This window comes from Vigna unguiculata, chromosome 1 (assembly GCF_037176805.1).
Source record: "Vigna unguiculata cultivar grain cowpea cultivar isolate G323 ecotype 2 chromosome 1, ASM3717680v1, whole genome shotgun sequence".
NCBI lineage: Eukaryota > Viridiplantae > Streptophyta > Magnoliopsida > Fabales > Fabaceae > Vigna > Vigna unguiculata.
The window spans coordinates 29,990,204-30,007,454 of NC_140792.1; the positions used below are offsets into that span (position 1 = coordinate 29,990,204).

General features: G+C 37.8%; 2 protein-coding genes across 2 annotated transcripts; both read left to right on the plus strand.

Annotated features, from left to right (window-relative positions):
* Positions 1–2,341: 2,341 nt before the first annotated feature.
* Positions 2,342–6,501, plus strand: LOC146888852 (uncharacterized). Its single transcript, XM_085666556.1, has 7 exons — positions 2,342–2,350; positions 3,248–3,888; positions 3,958–4,388; positions 4,536–4,827; positions 4,963–5,187; positions 6,171–6,306; positions 6,460–6,501. Exons 1-7 carry the CDS (start codon positions 2,342–2,344, stop codon positions 6,499–6,501), a joined length of 1,776 nt encoding a protein of 591 aa, XP_085522682.1.
* Positions 6,502–11,084: 4,583 nt separating this feature from the next.
* Positions 11,085–15,753, plus strand: LOC114163282 (uncharacterized). The gene is made up of 8 exons (XM_028047501.2): positions 11,085–11,235; positions 12,060–12,175; positions 12,264–12,373; positions 12,615–12,801; positions 14,096–14,320; positions 15,109–15,180; positions 15,289–15,349; positions 15,431–15,753. The coding sequence occupies exons 1-8, from the start codon at positions 11,181–11,183 to the stop codon at positions 15,460–15,462; spliced, it is 858 nt and encodes a 285-aa protein (XP_027903302.1). The 5' UTR covers positions 11,085–11,180; the 3' UTR covers positions 15,463–15,753.
* Positions 15,754–17,251: the final 1,498 nt, after the last annotated feature.

The window sequence follows — 17,251 nt, forward strand, 5'->3', positions numbered from 1 at the left end:
GTTATAAATTTTTGTTTTATATTTTGTTATTTAAGTACAAAATCAAAACCAAATTAAAAGATCTATTGAGTTTTGATATATCAATTTGGACGTTTGAGTTAGTTGAATTGGATGAGTTGTTATGGTTAGTTGAGAATGTTAAAGTGTACGAAATAGTTGAGTTTTTTTTTAAGATGATCGAGATAATTAATATTTTGAAATGATTGATTTGATAAAAGGTTTGAATAAGAAATTGTAAATATGTTTTTTTTATTTAAAATTAATAGTATTATTTAATATTCATAAATTATATTAAATTGGAATATGTTTTTTATTAAAAAAAAGAAAAATATTTTAGGATAAAAAAAATATATACATTCGTTGGCTAAAGAATGTTGTTGAGTTAATAGAGCTAAAAATATTGGTTTCGAAGCCATATATTATACAAAAGTACACCAACCTATACATAAATATATTTACGGCCATTTCATTCTTGGTGCTCTCAAACTGACTATTATGTAAATAAATAAAGATCGGTAACCAACCTCTATCATTGTATCAAATAATTTTAATCAATTTAACTATTACGTTATAATTATACATTACCTTTCTGGATACGTTTTTTATTTAAAAAGTAATTATAATAAACGATTGGTGTAAGGCCCCTTTATATTTTTCTGCCCTAAAGATTAGTGGACTGCCCTTGTAAGTGGGTCTAAGGCCGGCCCAACGTATAAAGTCCCTAGGTCTGCCCTAATTTCACACTCACTCTCACTCTTGCAGAAACTCCGCAGCCGTCACCTTCCCCTTCCGCACTAGAGCTCTGCTAGGGTTCCTTCCCAAGTCTCTCGAGCTAGCTCCGAATCAGTTTTTACTCCACCCCCGTAGTGAGTTCTAGAGCTGTTGTGCTTCTCGGTTACGCGTCGAACGTCCTGTACGAACCTATTTCCAGGTACGGGAAGTTAGGGTTCGAGTTATATAGTTCATGTATTGTTTTCTTGAGATTGGTTGTTGTTGGATGGATGAATCATTGTTTTGGATGTGTGGAGTTCTTGGCACGATTCGTTGGTTTGGAATGATGCATCTGTTGCAGGTACATCAGAGCGAGAACTGTTAATCTCGCCCAAGCGAGTCGGGCTCGCCTAAGCGAGTCTGACGAAGGCTCGCCCACCCCCTTTTCGCGATAAGTCGCCCAGGCGAGAGGGATCTCGCCTAAGCGAGATCTCGCAGTGGTTCCTGTTTCCTTGTTTCGAGCCCTCGCCTGAGCGGAGGGGGGACTCGCCTGAGCGAGACTGCCTCGCCTGAGCGAGACCCCTCAGCCTGAGCGAGGTGCTGGGCGAGACAGTGCTATGATTGGATGTTTGTTTGTTCCTAAATGATCTGTTTTGGTTGAGTATGATTGTATGATGAGTGATATGTATATAATGGAACATGAGGTATGTTTGGCATGATTCATGAATTGCGTATAACGGGTTGGGTATGATATTGGCATGTGAAATGAATGAGTGGTTTGGGACTAAAAGAACACGTGATTAATATGAGATGAGGCCCTAGATTCACGGGGTGGTGATGATCAGAGGTATGGATTCGAAATATGATGCGTATGAGGAATTAATCTCAAGGGTTGGTATGGAAATGTAAATATGATTTCATGTTTGTTTATTGCTGCGCTATGAATGTTGGTCCGTGTCAGCATATAAATTCCTTGGGGTCTTTAGGTGAGACCTTTGGGGTCGCGCTTCAGTGGTCGGGACGTAATCCCAAGGCCCCTGTTAGTGGGTGTCCATGGTGGTGCCCTATCTGTATAACTAGGTAAGGATTCAAGGTAAGGTTGCATCCTGACACTCTGAGGAGCCAGTTAGTCTCACCTAGAGCAGACTGACTCTTGTGGTGAGGGTAGCAGGAGGCCTGAAATTCACTAAGGGCTAACCTTGTGGTGAGGGAGATTTGATTCATCGTAACACTTGTATTACATAGCTCAGGATCGAGCAGCTCAGGGTCGAGCAGAGGTATCCACCACAAGTGCAAGCATCCGCTGAATCCGACCAAGTTATACGTATCTGGATGAGTCGAGTCGAGTCGTAGTGTATTGATTGAGAGTCATAACATGTGTGGTTGATTATTTGGATGTGAGATGATGAAAACACTTTTGACTGTATGATGCATATGTTGTTGGCTCTAGCTTACTCGTTTCGTTGCATGGTTGTGTTGTATGTGGCTGTTTTTTCTTGCGATGATCATCGACTTGGTTGATGGGAGCAGATGGGCGAGGTTCTCGTGGTCAACAAGGGAATGGCGATTCCACCGCTTAGCCGTCTGGACTGAATCTTACACTTATCTTCTTGATGTCTTCTTTAGGGCTATGGCCCCTGTATTCGTTGTCTTTGGATTGTAAACTCTTAGTTAAACTGTTATCCTGCTTTTGTTGGCATCGTGGTGTGTCTGGTTTTGTAGGGGTGATGTTGGGAACCCCAGGACTGCGTGATTTTACTATCTTATGTGTGACGTTTCCTTTAATTGTGTTTATAAATTAAATGGGATGTTACAATTGGATATTTGCATTTTTGATACATTTTAAAAGCTACATATATTGTTAATTTTGATTTGTGTAATTAAAATATTTAGTGTACATTATTATGTTGGACATAATTTTTTTAATTAAAATTATCAAATGATATAAAAGTTCTTATAAGTGACTATAAGTGTGTACGAAAGAATTGACATATTAAATCATTGTGAAAATTAATCATTTAAATAAAATATTATAATCAGAGTCACCTTTGTTTGAACACTCATACTAGTTTCTCTTAAAGCAATTTTAAGATAATAAAGTTTGCTGGACTAAAATCAAAATACATTATACATCTTTGCTAGGATGATATATTTTTTCTGTAGCTATTTATAATATATTTTTTATCGGACAATTTTATTCTTTAATGATTTTTATAATTGTATAAGAGATATATTGTTTTGGAGTATTCTTATTGTAATTATATATATATATATATATATATATATATATATATATATATATAAAATTTTATCTATAAATAAAAATAAAAATGGATTATTTTATTATTTTTATCCTTATATGTAATAGTTAATTATATATATATAGATAATTTTTTTATTTAATTTATATATTTTATTTTCCTTATATTTTTAATTATATTTATTATAATAATATTTTTTTTTGTATACGTATTTTGTATTTTATTTTATTGTTAATTGTATTTAAAATAAAAACTGATAATAAATGTTCATATAGTTGGAGGAGAACAGGGCGGCTGCCCCTGTGTTTGGTCCTGAACCCCGACCTGCAGTCAGAGAGTGGAGCCTGGAGGACTTTCTGAAACAGCACCCGGCGAAGTTTGACGGGAAGACTAGTCTTGACGCCGCAGACCAATGGCTGAAGGACCTGGAGCGCATCTATGATGCAAAGGTGTGCCCTGCAGAGAATAGGTTGGCGTTCTCTGTGTATATGCTCACGGGGGAGGCAGAGCATTGGTGGAGCAGCACTAGATCCATCCTGGAGGAGAGGGATGAGCCAGTGTCATGGGAAACTTTCAGGGAGAGATTCCTATCAGAATACTTTCCTGACAGCATCCGGTACGCCAAGGAGGTGGAATTCCTCCAGTTGACTCAGGGAGGGAAGACAGTAGTAGAGTATGCTGAGAGGTTCAAACACCTCAGCCGTTTTTATACCCTACTGCTTGATGAGGAGTGGAGATGCCGTAAGTTTGAGAACGGCCTCAGGGGAGATATTCGCTTGATGGTGGCACCCTTGTCCATCAAGGATTTTGCCGCTCTCGTAGAGAAGGCCAGGGTGATGGAGAAGATGAAGCGTGAGGTGGAAGGCCAACGCCCACAGCAGCCACAGCCGCCTCAGAGGATCGGTGGACCATCTGGGTCCAGGCCCAGACATGAGGAGCGGAGGAGACCGTATGATAGGCCCCACCATCAGTCTCAGGGATCTAGGGGTCTTCCTCACCAGCAGGGTCGAGTGCAGTGCTACATATGTGGGGGCCCTCATCTGAGAAGTGCTTGCCCGCGTATGGAGGGTTACCGTCGGTGCAACAACTGTGGCAAGGAAGGCCACTTCGGAAAGGATTGTCCCACCCTTGCTAGGGCAGCAGCACGCCCTCCAGTTCAGACTCCTCACCAGCACCAGCGGAGAGATAGAGGCAACCGGCCTCAGGCGACAGGCAGGGTATATGCCATGACCGGAGCAGAGGTTGTAGGCTCAGGTAATCTTGTTATAGGTCGATGCATGATAGCGGGTGAATCTTTGTGTGTGCTGTATGATTCTGGAGCGACACACTCCTTTGTGTCAATTGCTTGTGTGGAGCGTCAGGGTCTGCCGGTATGCGAGCTGCATTGTGAACTCGCAGTATCTACCCCGACGTCAGGTTTGGTCAAGACGTCGTCCTTGTGTGCTAGGCTTCCAGTAGAGGTAGAGGGACGCAGGTACAGGATGAACTTAATCTGTCTACCCCTATAGGAGTTGGAGGTGATCTTAGGGATGGATTGGCTCTCTGCCAATCGCATTTTGATAGATTGTCGGGAGAAGAAGCTGCTTTTTCCCGACGCAGAGGAGCCTGAGTTGGTGTCGTCTCAGAGTGTTATGAGGGAATTACATGACGGTGCGCAGTGCTACATGATCTTCACACATATGGAGGTGGAGAGAGGAGAGGCGACGTCGATGATACCAGTTGTGCAGGAGTTTAGGGATGTATTTCCGGAGGAGGTTCCAGGATTACCTCCGTGTAGAGAAGTGGAGTTCTCTATAGATTTAGTACCAGGAACAGGCCCGGTCTCGATGGCCCCGTATCGCATGGCTCCGGCAGAGTTGGTAGAGCTCAAGAAACAGATAGAAGATCTGATGGAGAAACAGTTCATCCGACCCAGCACTTCACCTTGAAGAGCACCAGTGTTGTTGGTGAAGAAGAAGGACGGGAGTTCACGCCTGTGTGTGGATTACAGGCAACTGAACAAGATGACTATCAAGAACAAGTATCCGCTCCCGAGGATTGACGACTTGATGAATCAGTTACATGGGCCATCAGTGTTCTCGAAGATAGATCTGCGATCAGGTTACCACCAGATTTTGGTAAAGGCTGATGATGTACAGAAGACAGCCTTCAGATCCAAGTATGGCCACTACGAGTATGTGGTTATGCCTTTTGGCGTGACCAACGCCCCAGCAGTGTTCATGGACTACATGAACAGGATCTTCCGACCTTTCCTAGATAAATTTGTCGTGGTCTTCATAGACGACATCCTTATCTACTCCCGAACACAGGAGGAACATGCAGAACACCTTAGGTTGGTGCTTGGTGTTTTGAGAGAGAAGCAGTTGTATGCCAAGTTGTCCAAGTGTGAGTTCTGGATGGATGAGGTTCAATTTTTGGGGCATGTGATATCCGCCCAAGGGAGTGCAGTGGATCCAGCAAAGGTAGAGGCAGTGATAAAGTGGGAAAATCCTAAGTCGGCCACAGAGATCAGGAGCTTCGTGGGGTTAGCGGGCTACTATAGGATATTCATAGAGGGATTCTCCAAGATTGTGGCACCTTTGACTTTGCTTACTCGGAAGGACCAACCTTTCACTTAGACGGACAAGTGTGAGGAGAGCTTTCAAGAGCTAAAGAGGAGATTGACGAGTGCTCCTATATTGGTAATTCTAGATGTGGGGAAACCGTTTGAGGTCTTCTGCGACGCGTCTGATCTTGGATTGGGTTGCGTCTTGATGCAGGAAAAGAAGACAGTGGCATATGCTTCGAGACAACTTAAGATACATGAGCGTAACTATCCCACTCATGACTTGGAATTGGCAACTATAGTTTTTGCCTTGAAGATCTGGAGGCACTATCTGTATGGTGCTCAGTTTCGGGTGTTCAGCGACCACAAGAGTTTAAAGTACTTGTTTGATCAGAAGGAGCTGAACATGAGGCAGAGGAGGTGGATGGAATTCCTCAAGGATTATGACTTCGAGCTCCTATACCACCCGGGGAAGGCAAATGTAGTGGCAGATGCTCTGAGCAGGAAGACGGTACACATTGCACACCTTATGATTAAGGAGGTGGAACTACTAGAGAAATTCAGAGACATGAGGATACGTGTGGAGTTGAGGTCCGAGTCCATTGGGTGTAGTACTCTTGCTATATATCTAGTGACTTCTTGGGCTCAATCAGAGAGAGGCAGTTGATGGATGTTGGTCTGAACAAGGTTAGGGAACATCTTGGATCAGAGGAAGCCAGAGACTTTGCCGTGAGTGATGATGGCATACTGAGGTTCCGAAGCAGAGTATGTATACCTGATGATGCTGAGGTGAGGAAGTTGATCCTTGAGGAAGGACACAAGAGTCGTCTTAGCTTGCACCCTGGCATGACTAAGATGTACCAGGACCTCAAGGAAACTTTCTGGTGGCAAGGGATGAAGAAAGATGTGGCTCAATTTGTATCAGCTTGTTTAACGTGTCAGAAGGCGAAGGTGGAGCATCAGAGGCCCGGTGGCATTCTATAGTCGTTGGAGGTACCAGTGTGGAAATGGGATAGCATCTCGATGGACTTTGTGACCCATTTGCCACGAACATTTAGAGGACATGACGCCATCTGGGTGATAGTAGATCGACTGACCAAGAGTGCACACTTCTTGGCGATGAACCTGAGAATGTCTATGGCCAAGCTGGCCCAGTTATACATTAAGGAGATAGTAAGACTTCATGGAGTGCCCTCGAGTATAGTTTCCGACACAGACCCGCGGTTCACATCCCGGTTTTGGCAGACGTTACAGAGTGCTATGGGTAGCAAGCTCACCATGAGTTCAGCGTATCACCTTCAGACCGATGGCCAGTCTGAGAGGACGATCCAGTCGTTAGAGGATTTGTTGAGAACTTGCATATTGGATCATCTGGGTGCTTGGGATGAGGTATTGCCTTTGATAGAGTTCACCTACAATAACAGTTTTCACGCGAGCATTGGCATGGCGCCATACGAGGCTCTTTACGGCAGGAGGTGTAGGACTCCTCTTTGCTGGTATCAGGATGGAGAAGCCGTATTGGTTGGACCCGAGTTGTTAGAACAAACCACCGAGAAGGTGAGGATGGTGAGAGACAGGATGTTGGCTTCGCAGAGTAGGCAGAAGGCCTATGCGGATCGCAGGAGGAGGCCTTTGGAGTTTGCAGCGGGAGATCATGTGTTCTTGAGGGTGACCCGAACCACGGGAGTGGGAAGGGCTCTCCGCTCAAGGAAGCTTTCGCCCAAATTCCTTGGCTCATATCAGATCACGAGGAGGATCGGGCCGGTGGCCTACGAGATAGCTTTACCCCCACAGTTGGCGAACCTTCATCCGGTGTTTCATGTGTCACAGCTGAGGAAGTATGTATTCGACCCGGCCCACGTGTTGGAGGCTGAGGATATACAGATCAGGGAGGATCTCACAGTGGAAGTACCACCCATCGCTTTTGAGGATAACAAGGTTGAGGAACGTCGTGGAAAGACCGTCAGTCTTGTTAAAGTCATCTGGGATCGGAGGACGGGTGACTCGACGTGGGAGTTAGAGGAGGACATGAGAAAATCACATCCACATCTGTTTACCTGGTGAGTCTTTATTTTCGAGGTCGAAAATTTTCTTGTTGGGGAGAATGTAAGGCCCCTTTATATTTTTCTGCCCTAAAGATTAGTGGATTGCCCTTGTAAGTGGGTCTAAGGCCGGCCCAACGTATAAAGTCCCTAGGTCTGCCCTAATTTCACACTCACTCTCACTCTTGCAGAAACTCCGCAGCCGTCACCTTCCCCTTCCGCACTAGAGCTCTGCTAGGGTTCCTTCCCAAGTCTCTCGAGCTAGCTCCGAATCAGTTTTTACTCCACCCCCGTAGTGAGTTCTAGAGCTGTTGTGCTTCTCGGTTACACGTCGAACGTCCTGTACGAACCTATTTCTAGGTACGGGAAGTTAGGGTTCGAGTTATATTGTTCATGTACTGTTTTCTTGAGATTGGTTGTTGTTGGATGGATGAATCATTGTTTTGGATGTGTGGAGTTCTTGGCACGATTCGTTGGTTTGGAATGATGCATCTGTTGCAGGTACATCAGAGCGAGAACTGTTAATCTCGCCTAAGCGAGTCTGACGAAGGCTCGCCCACCCCCTTTTCGCGATAAGTCGCCCAGGCGACTTGCTCAACCTTTTGAGCGAGCGAACCACTCGCCCAGGCGAGAGGGATCTTGCCTAAGCGAGATCCCGCAGTGGTTCCTGTTTCCTTGTTTCGAGCCCTCGCCTGAGCGGAGGGGGGACTCGCCTGAGCGAGACTGCCTCGCCTGAGCGAGACCCCTCAGCCTGAGCGAGGTGCTGGGCGAGACAGTGCTGTGATTGGATGTTTGTTTGTTCCTAAATGATCTGTTTTGGTTGAGTATGATTGTATGATGAGTGATATGTATATAATGGAACATGAGGTATGTTTGGCATGATTCATGAATTGCGTATAACGGGTTGGGTATGATATTGGCATGTGAAATGAATGAGTGGTTTGGGACTAAAGGAACACGTGATTAATATGAGATGAGGCCCTAGATTCACGGGGTGGTGATGATCAGAGGTATGGATTCGAAATATGATGCGTATGAGGAATTAATCTCAAGGGTTGGTATGGAAATGTAAATATGATTTCATGTTTGTTTATTGCTGCGCTATGAATGTTGGTCCGTGTCAGCGTATAAATTCCTTGGGGTCTCTAGGTGAGACCTCTGGGGTCGCGCTTCAGTGGTCGGGACGTAATCCCAAGGCCCCTGTTAGTGGGTGTCCATGGTGGTGCCCCATCTGTATAACTAGGTAAGGATTCAAGGTAAGGTTGCATCCTGACACTCTGAGGAGCCAGTTAGTCTCACCTAGAGCAGACTGACTCTTGTGGTGAGGGTAGCAGGAGGCCTGAAATTCACTAAGGGCTAACCTTGTGGTGAGGGAGATTTGATTCATCGTAACACTTGTATTACATAGCTCAGGATCGAGCAGCTCAGGGTCGAGCAGAGGTATCCACCACAAGTGCAAGCATCCGCTGAATCCGACCAAGTTATACGTATCCGGATGAGTCGAGTCGAGTCGTAGTGTATTGATTGAGAGTCATAACATGTGTGGTTGATTATTTGGATGTGATATGATGAAAACACTTTTGATTGTTTTTTCTTGCAATGATCATCGACTTGGTTGATGGGAGCAGATGGGCGAGGTTCTCGTGGTCAACAAGGGAATGACGATTCCACCGCTTAGCCGTCTGGACTGAATCTTACACTTCTCTTCTTGATGTCTTCTTTAGGGCTATGGCCCCTGTATTCGTTGTCTTTGGATTGTAAACTCTTAGTTAAATTGTTATCCTGCTTTTGTTGGCATCGTGGTGTGCCTGGTTTTGTAGGGGTGATGTTGGAAACCCCAGGACTGCGTGATTTTACTATCTTATGTGTGACGTTTCCTTTAATTGTGTTTATAAATTAAATGGGACGTTACAATTGGATATTTGCATTTTTGATACATTTTAAAAGCTACATATGATGTTAATTTTGATTTGTGTAATTAAAATATTTAGTGTACATTATTATGTTGGACATAATTTTTTTAATTAAAATTATCAAATGATATAAAAGTTCTTATAAGTGACTATAAGTGTGTACGAAAGAATTGACATATTAAATCATTGTGAAAATTAATCATTTAAATAAAATATTATAATCAGAGTCACCTTTGTTTAAACACTCATACTAGTTTCTCTTAAAGTAATTTTAAGATAATAAAGTTTGCTGGACTAAAATCAAAATACATTATACATCTTTGCTAGGATGATATATTTTTTCTGTAACTATTTATAATATATTTTTTATCGGACAATTTTATTCTTTAATGATTTTTATAATTGTATAAGAGATATATTGTTTTGGAGTATTCTTATTGTAATTATATATATATATATATATATATATATAAAATTTTATCTATAAATAAAAATAAAAATGGATTATTTTATTATTTTTATCCTTATATGTAATAGTTAATTATATATATAGATAATTTTTTTATTTAATTTATATATTTTATATTCCTTATATTTTTAATTATATTTATTATAATAATATTTTTTATTTTGTATACGTATTTTGTATTTTATTTTATTGTTAATTGTATGTTAAAATAAAAACTGATAATACATGTTCATATAGTTTAAAAATAACTGAAAATACCATTATTAATTTTATTTTCTCCAAATCTAAATATTAAGAACTACCACTTTTCCCTCCTTGAAGATGTCATTTTATATGTTATAGACGTAATTAATTTCATAAATTACTAAACAATTCACCATAATTAGTAATTCTCATAATAAAAAATTATAAATATTAGAAAAATAATGAAACATAACTATTTTATGTATATATTTATTGTAATTTTAATATAAATTAAATTGTATTTTTCAGTTTGTAATTAAATTTTCAATTTTATATATATATATATATATATATATATATATTATAAACTAAAAATGTACACTCTGGTATTTTTCCACTGATATTAAACTACAAAATATGAGTAGTTTATCATTATTAAATGTATATATACTTTTAAATTTACACTTTTTAAAATAAAATAGGTTATTTCAATTTAAACAAACAGTTGGACTTTTAAAAGAGGAAGAAAAAGGATTTCTTTGAAAAGAAAAAACAAATTCAAATTTTAACTGATTGTCAAAAGAAATTTATTGCTCAATAAATAACTGATATATGTAAACAACATTTAAAACAGAAAATCACACTCTGTCCTCCCTGTATATTACTCCTTTTAAAGCGGACAAAATCCGCTTAAATAAAGTACAGTGATATTTATTAATCAGAGAAATGATGATTTCAAATTATAATAAAATAAATATATATTCAATAAAAATTTATAACTAATTATGACAGTAGCCAGTATTTTTCTGATCAACTCACATTATTGCATGTTTAAAAACATATTTCTTTGATTTAGAACTGTGAAGTTCCTTTTCAAACTATAATATCATTTGATTAGTTTTGTATACTAAGTAAAAAAAAAAATACAAAAAATTGAATTAAGATTGAGAAACCTGAAAAAAAATAAAAATAAAGGTGAAGTGTTGGACTTGAATAGACTCATGGTTTAAGGGAAGAATCTGAGCAGTGAAGAGAGACAAGAAGGGTAAGCAGTGTATGAGGGAGCAAGTGATGATGGAGTACACTTACGACACCAACTACTGCACTGTTGGTAAACCCTCTCTTCTATTTTCTTCTCTTCTCTGGCTTTTCACTTTTTTAATGTCAACTTCCTTCTATCTTCCCTCTTGCATGTTCATTATTTTTTTCCACCTAAGACTAAATAAACTAGTAATTAAATAAATGGGCACTCAACCCCTAAAAATCAAATGCAAAGGAATGAACTTTATGTGTTTTTTGCTTTGGTTCTGTGTATATGTATTGTTTGTTGTATCTTATTTGTTTATTTTATGATTGAATAAATAAATAGTTTTTTTCAAATGGGTGATCATGTGGTACGAGGTTTAGAGTGTCCACGGTACTTGTGCTGCCAAGATTCTTGGTGACATATAGCTGACTTTTTGGTAACCCTTTTGAATTTTGTTTTATATACTTTTTCAGTTCTAATTTTCTATGGAGAAATAGTTTACTAAAGAATGTATGACTATTGGTGGTTTTATTTATTGAGGAATGGACCCATTACTCATTTTATGGCAGGATTATCTGTTACTTTCTCTATTATGTCCCACTTGACTCCACAACATCTGATAGCACAGCAAGATGTGTTGTATATATAGTTGTGTTAAAGATTCTAATAGCATTTACACTTTCTCTAATTTGAAATGTGTTTGTAATTGATCTTAAATGCTATAATTATATGAGATGTGTATGGCTTGTGGCTGCTCATGTTACATGTTGATTAGTACTGCTGATGCCATTAATTTTTTTCAATGCAAGTAAAGGTTTAGTGCATTATGTGAATTTATATCACTAGATCTCTGGAAATTGATGTAAAATGTTTATTGATGACTGGTCTCTTACATACATTAACTACAGAACCTCATGGGATAAGGGATGTAATGGACTTGGAGCATCAAATCCACTATCTGGAAACTGAGGCTTATTGTTCTGTTTTGAAGGCTTTCATTGCTCAGTCTGATCTTCTTACTTGGGTAACTTAATATTTATTCTGAACCTGTTTTCTGTGATCAAGTTTGGCTCATCTTGAGTGTGCTGCTGAAAATTTGTTTGTGGCCGTAGGGCAAAGAGGAACTTATGACTGAGCTGCGAAAGGAACTGAATGTTACTGATTTTGAACATGGAGAAATCCTAGCGAAAATCAATTCCGATGAGCTAATTAAGCAGATAAGGTGATTGTCTTCTCGTACATGGATTTGACTTCTCTAAAGGGACAAACATATATCACCATTGATTTAAACTTGGTTAGGATTACGGTGGTACTTCAATACTTCGATAGAAGTAGATAGACACACTTTTACTTTCTTAGTTACACATTTGCTCACTCTAGATGAGCTAAAACTCTTATGCACATTTGTTTTGATTGTTGTAATGATCCAGAATCCTTACCAATTTTGGCATTTTGTTTCCCAGGGAGGAGAGGAAATTGTCATCTCATGCTAAGGATTATATTAAAGCTAGTGCTCCTCATTGTGCTTCTGCTTCAATGGGAAATGCAGTGATGAAATTGAAAACTCCACCCTCTGCTGCGATTTATACTCAGAAGATGTCCCGCAGCCAAACATGTCTTGTTTCTATTCCTACTCCTTCTTCAAAGCCTGTGAGTCAATCAAGCCTAATACAAATATTAAATTTGTATTGCATTCATGCTTCATTGTTTGATGTAGATTTTAGACACTCTTGAAACAAGGCCTGATTAAGGAACAGCATGCAAATGTTTTTTGCAGAACTTAGGAGAATTGAATATGGAGTTTGAGAATTGAAGTTGGGGTCTAAAAGTTAAAATGAGAAACTGTTACTTGTCCTTGAAAATCAATTCTCACACTTTCTAATATAATCTATTTATATAAATACCCTTATCATGCATATACAACAATTTAATGTAAGCATTCTTATCTGAAAATAATATTTTCTAACAATATCCAATGTTTTACCCTTTTAAGGTCACTCTTGTACACTAAATTTGATTCTATTCACTGATCTTCTAAAAAGTAAAACATTTGATTGTTCTGAATATTCCAATTCCTGACACATTCCTTGAATAGGGTTACTTTTCTTCTTGATAAGTCCATTTGGAACTCTAAAGCTACCTCTAAGGTCAAGTCTTTCATTTGGCATGTACAATACTTTATAGAATTAATAATGTTAAATGACATTACTGTAGTTGGAGGCTGCATACACCTTGTTCCCCTGATTTATGTGGTATGTGTGGTGCTTGATAGGAATCAGTTTTATGCTTGTTCTGAACACTGTTCTGCTTCTGTTTCCTTACAGTATTCCTTATTTGGCAGTTTTGTAAATTGAATCTTAGGTATGTCCAGGTCTTTGAATTAGTTAATGATGATTAACTTCGGTGGCTCTGATGGGAGTAAAGAGGCAAAACTTTTGCAATGTTCACTCTATGCTGCATTTTTAGTGCATTTGGTTTGAGCACAACTTGTACTTTTTTAGGTTTCTATGGTCTAACACTTGGCCTAAGCATGCTGTTATGTACATTTGGCTTTTATTCGATGGTGAAAGTGCAAATGCCATTTTTTATGTGGTTTGACTGGTTTGCCTGGTAAAATTATGTTGAGGGATTCCCAACACATCTCACCATAATTTTCCCCTCTTTCTTTTATTTGTTCTCTGTTTGGTCTTCTGTTAAGTATATTTCATGGCCTTCATTAATGAATTCCTTCTTTTGTAAAAATCTATTCCAACGCAATTCGTTTTGAAGTTTGTTTTACTCAAAACTAATCCTCTAAAATCTAAATTGCTTATTTCAACAATTGATTGCCATACCTGAGTCCCAGTTCACTTCATGCCTTCATTTGGTATATGTGATCATTCAGAACTACATCACAAAAAACTGCTGAGCCTCAGGCTTATTTAACTATGATTTTGTGTGCCAGCCAAAATTTAATGGTGATTCATTGACTGCCGAATTTGTCCATGGAAAAGTGCAACAATCTATGGAAATGTTCAATTATAGTGTTCAGTTACCACCTGTTGGTGGAGGGAGAGTGCTGAAAGGAAAGCATCTATTGCAGAAGGATCTTCACAGATCTCACTCTGCCAAGTTAAAGAAAAGATCTGATGTAATTCAGCTTCGTCCAACAGATAGGGTTATCCGTGATGTAAGCAAAATCCTTACTTGCATGTACTTTTTGATTGGCTTTTTGTTATTTTCATTTTCACTGGCTATTCACGGAACTTGTAGATATGAAGAGGTAACTAGAAAATACACTTTGTAGTGCATAAAGCGATGATTAAATGTTGATCATAATTGTCTGTGATGAATCCACTGTATATCTGTGCGTAATTTAACCTTATCATTAAGAATGTTGAATCTGATTTTGCAATATTGAATGAATATCAAATGTGTAAAGCCTTTTTAGCATCCTGAACATGAATTATACATTTATTTTTGTGTTATTACTGCATTCTATTGCATATGTAGAAACAAAATTACTCTATTGTATTATGCAGTCAGAATCAGAAGGTTTTATGCCGAGCAAAGGATTTTCCTTTTCTTCGGTTGCATTTTAAAGGGTGCTCATTTTTTCACATTCAACATTTTACAGATGATCGATGAGTATGAATGGGTTTAAAAGTGAAATATTTTGTAGGGTAGAAGAGTTATTTTGTTGATTCGGTTGTTTAAAAGTGGAGGCATTTAAAAAGACTCATTTTTTAAATGAAAATTTATAAATTATTGAAAAGTTCACCTTGAAAAGCATTTCTTTGTATAACTAGATAGATTATTTATCGTGCATGGTCTCTTTTTTATGTTATGACTGATGCTTGTTCAAGGAGTTACTGAGTAGGATCTTTTTTATGCTATGAATAATGCTTACTCAATGAATACATTGAACACTCAGCAACTAATTAACATATACTGTAACATGTTCATTCTTTTTGGCAGGTTGAGAAGATGCTTTTCAGTAAAGAGAAACCTGACCCAGTTGATCTTGAGATAGCAAGAAGGACTCTTAGGGTAATGTCTTTCTATTGAGATGCATCAAGTTACCTTAGATATATATGTCTTCACTCTTTAGACAATTCTAACAAAGTGTGTATCATATGAATGTATAATTTGTCCCAGGAACAAGAAAGTGATATAACCGAAGCACTTGATAAAGTGACTGATGTGTTAGAGAAGAGAGGTAACAATAATTTACTAATATTCTTCTTCTGTTTTCTCAGAGTCTATTTTCTTGATTGTATGAAACATTTGGTTTTGGCAGGTGATGCACCTAATCAAATGCAACATTATTAAATCTCCACAGAATACTCCTGGAGGACAAGAACTGATGACAAATGCTAGGTTGAATGAACTTGGGGAATCCTTCTGATATGTGCAGTTAGGGTGATGATTTCTTGGCTTAGATATGTAACTTTTTTACTCTGATTATAGAGGCTGGTTTTTACTGGATTGGTTCAGTATTAAGTAGTATAATTATACTATTTCAAACACATGAACACTTTGATGTGACTTATTCCAATAGGCTCCGAATTATACTATTTCAAACACCTTATTTAAGTATATATTTTGTGAGTTAGAGTCCAATCTGTTCCCATTCTTCAGGCAATAGTTCAATGTTTGTTGTTTTTTGTTTGTTGTTAATGATTCACAATCAGAAATTGCTAGTCTAAGTCATGAGGTTACAGGGTAGAAAGTGTAAGATTGATTTGAAGAAAAACTGAATGAAAAGTAAAAATGGTCTGGTTTAATGAAAAGGTTGTAATTTCAGGAGAATCTTTGTTTATTAATATATGTGATTGATTTGGTTGAATTAATGAAGATAATTAAGTTGTTTTTTAAGTATAATATCAAATTTGTCTTTAGATATATTATTTAAAAATGTAAACATTTGTTTTAACAAAAAACTAATTGTGAAAATGAAAAAAATCATTTCTTAAAAATATAAATGATTTAAAAAATTATTTATCAATTGCTAATAATAACCATATAAAATTAAAGAAAAGTCCAATAAATAGAATTATTTTAAAAAATCAAAATTTTAAAAGAATTCTCTAAATTCACTTTTCTTCTTTGTTTCATACTATATGTTTTCTTTCAGAAGCACAATCTAACCATGACGACGAGAAGGTCAAGAAGAGCTTCTATATTTTTTTTCTTCTTCTTTTGTTTTTAAAAGTCGCGATAGTAAAGTACTTATGAAGGACTTTTTAAAAAAAAATGATGTGATCCGAAAAATAAAAATAGAACTATATTATTTTTTTTGGGTTAAATATGTTTTTTATTCTTCAACTTTTAGTAAAAATTGGAATTAGTCTCTTTTTGAAATTTTGGCTTAATTTAGTCTTCCAACTTTAGAACTGCGTGAATTTAGTCCTTTCAAACAAATTTTGTTGAGTTTATTTAACGTTTCAAACGCATTTCATGATGGCATTTGAGATGTTTATACCGTTTGACACATTTTTCCTTCAATATTAGCTAAGAAACTATCATGAAACGTATTTGAAACGTCAACTAAACTTAACAAAATCTGGTGAAAAGGACTAAATCCATACAATTTTGAAGTTGAGGGACTAAATTGAGTCAAAGTTTCGAAGAGGGACTAATTCCAATTTTCACTGAAAGTTGAGGGAACAAAAACATTTTTAACCCTATTTTTTTAGTATTGCAAGAATAAACTAGGTATTCCTAGTTTTAGTATATTTTTGTTTGTTTGGACATAAGACTAGGGAAGGGAAGTGTTTAGCTAATCCTTTCCCACCATACTCTCTATGTGAGGAGAATTATTACACTTATTTTAATGATTTTGAGTGAATAAACGTGCGTGAGAGTTTTGGTCTTGAGTGTACCATATCTCAAGTGACGAGCCACTTTTTTCCTTAATTTATCCAGAGTAAGTAACACTCCTTATCATATTTCTTATTTGGCGCATTAGGTGCTCATCAAAGTTTGGTAAATAGAACATTTTCTATCTTAGGGTTTCTTATGTTGTGAGCTAGGTCACAAGTGACAATTTTCTATACTTGCTTATCTCAAGTATGAGTGGCACAAGGCTCTTCTAGTATTCTTATGGGTTAGGTCATAA

Bases quoted from the DNA above. Each gene is read 5' to 3' on its own strand.
- LOC146888852 (XM_085666556.1), top strand. The intron at 5,188-6,170 runs GTTCATGGACTA...GGGCTCAATCAG, and splicing joins GTGACCAACGCCCCAGCAGT to AGAGAGGCAGTTGATGGATG. The intron at 6,307-6,459 runs GTGAGGAAGTTG...TTAACGTGTCAG, and splicing joins GTATACCTGATGATGCTGAG to AAGGCGAAGGTGGAGCATCA.
- LOC114163282 (XM_028047501.2), top strand. From the start codon at position 11,181: ATGAGGGAGCAAGTGATGATGGAGTACACTTACGACACCAACTACTGC. The intron at 11,236-12,059 runs GTAAACCCTCTC...CATTAACTACAG, and splicing joins CACCAACTACTGCACTGTTG to AACCTCATGGGATAAGGGAT. The intron at 15,181-15,288 runs GTAATGTCTTTC...AATTTGTCCCAG, and splicing joins TAGCAAGAAGGACTCTTAGG to GAACAAGAAAGTGATATAAC.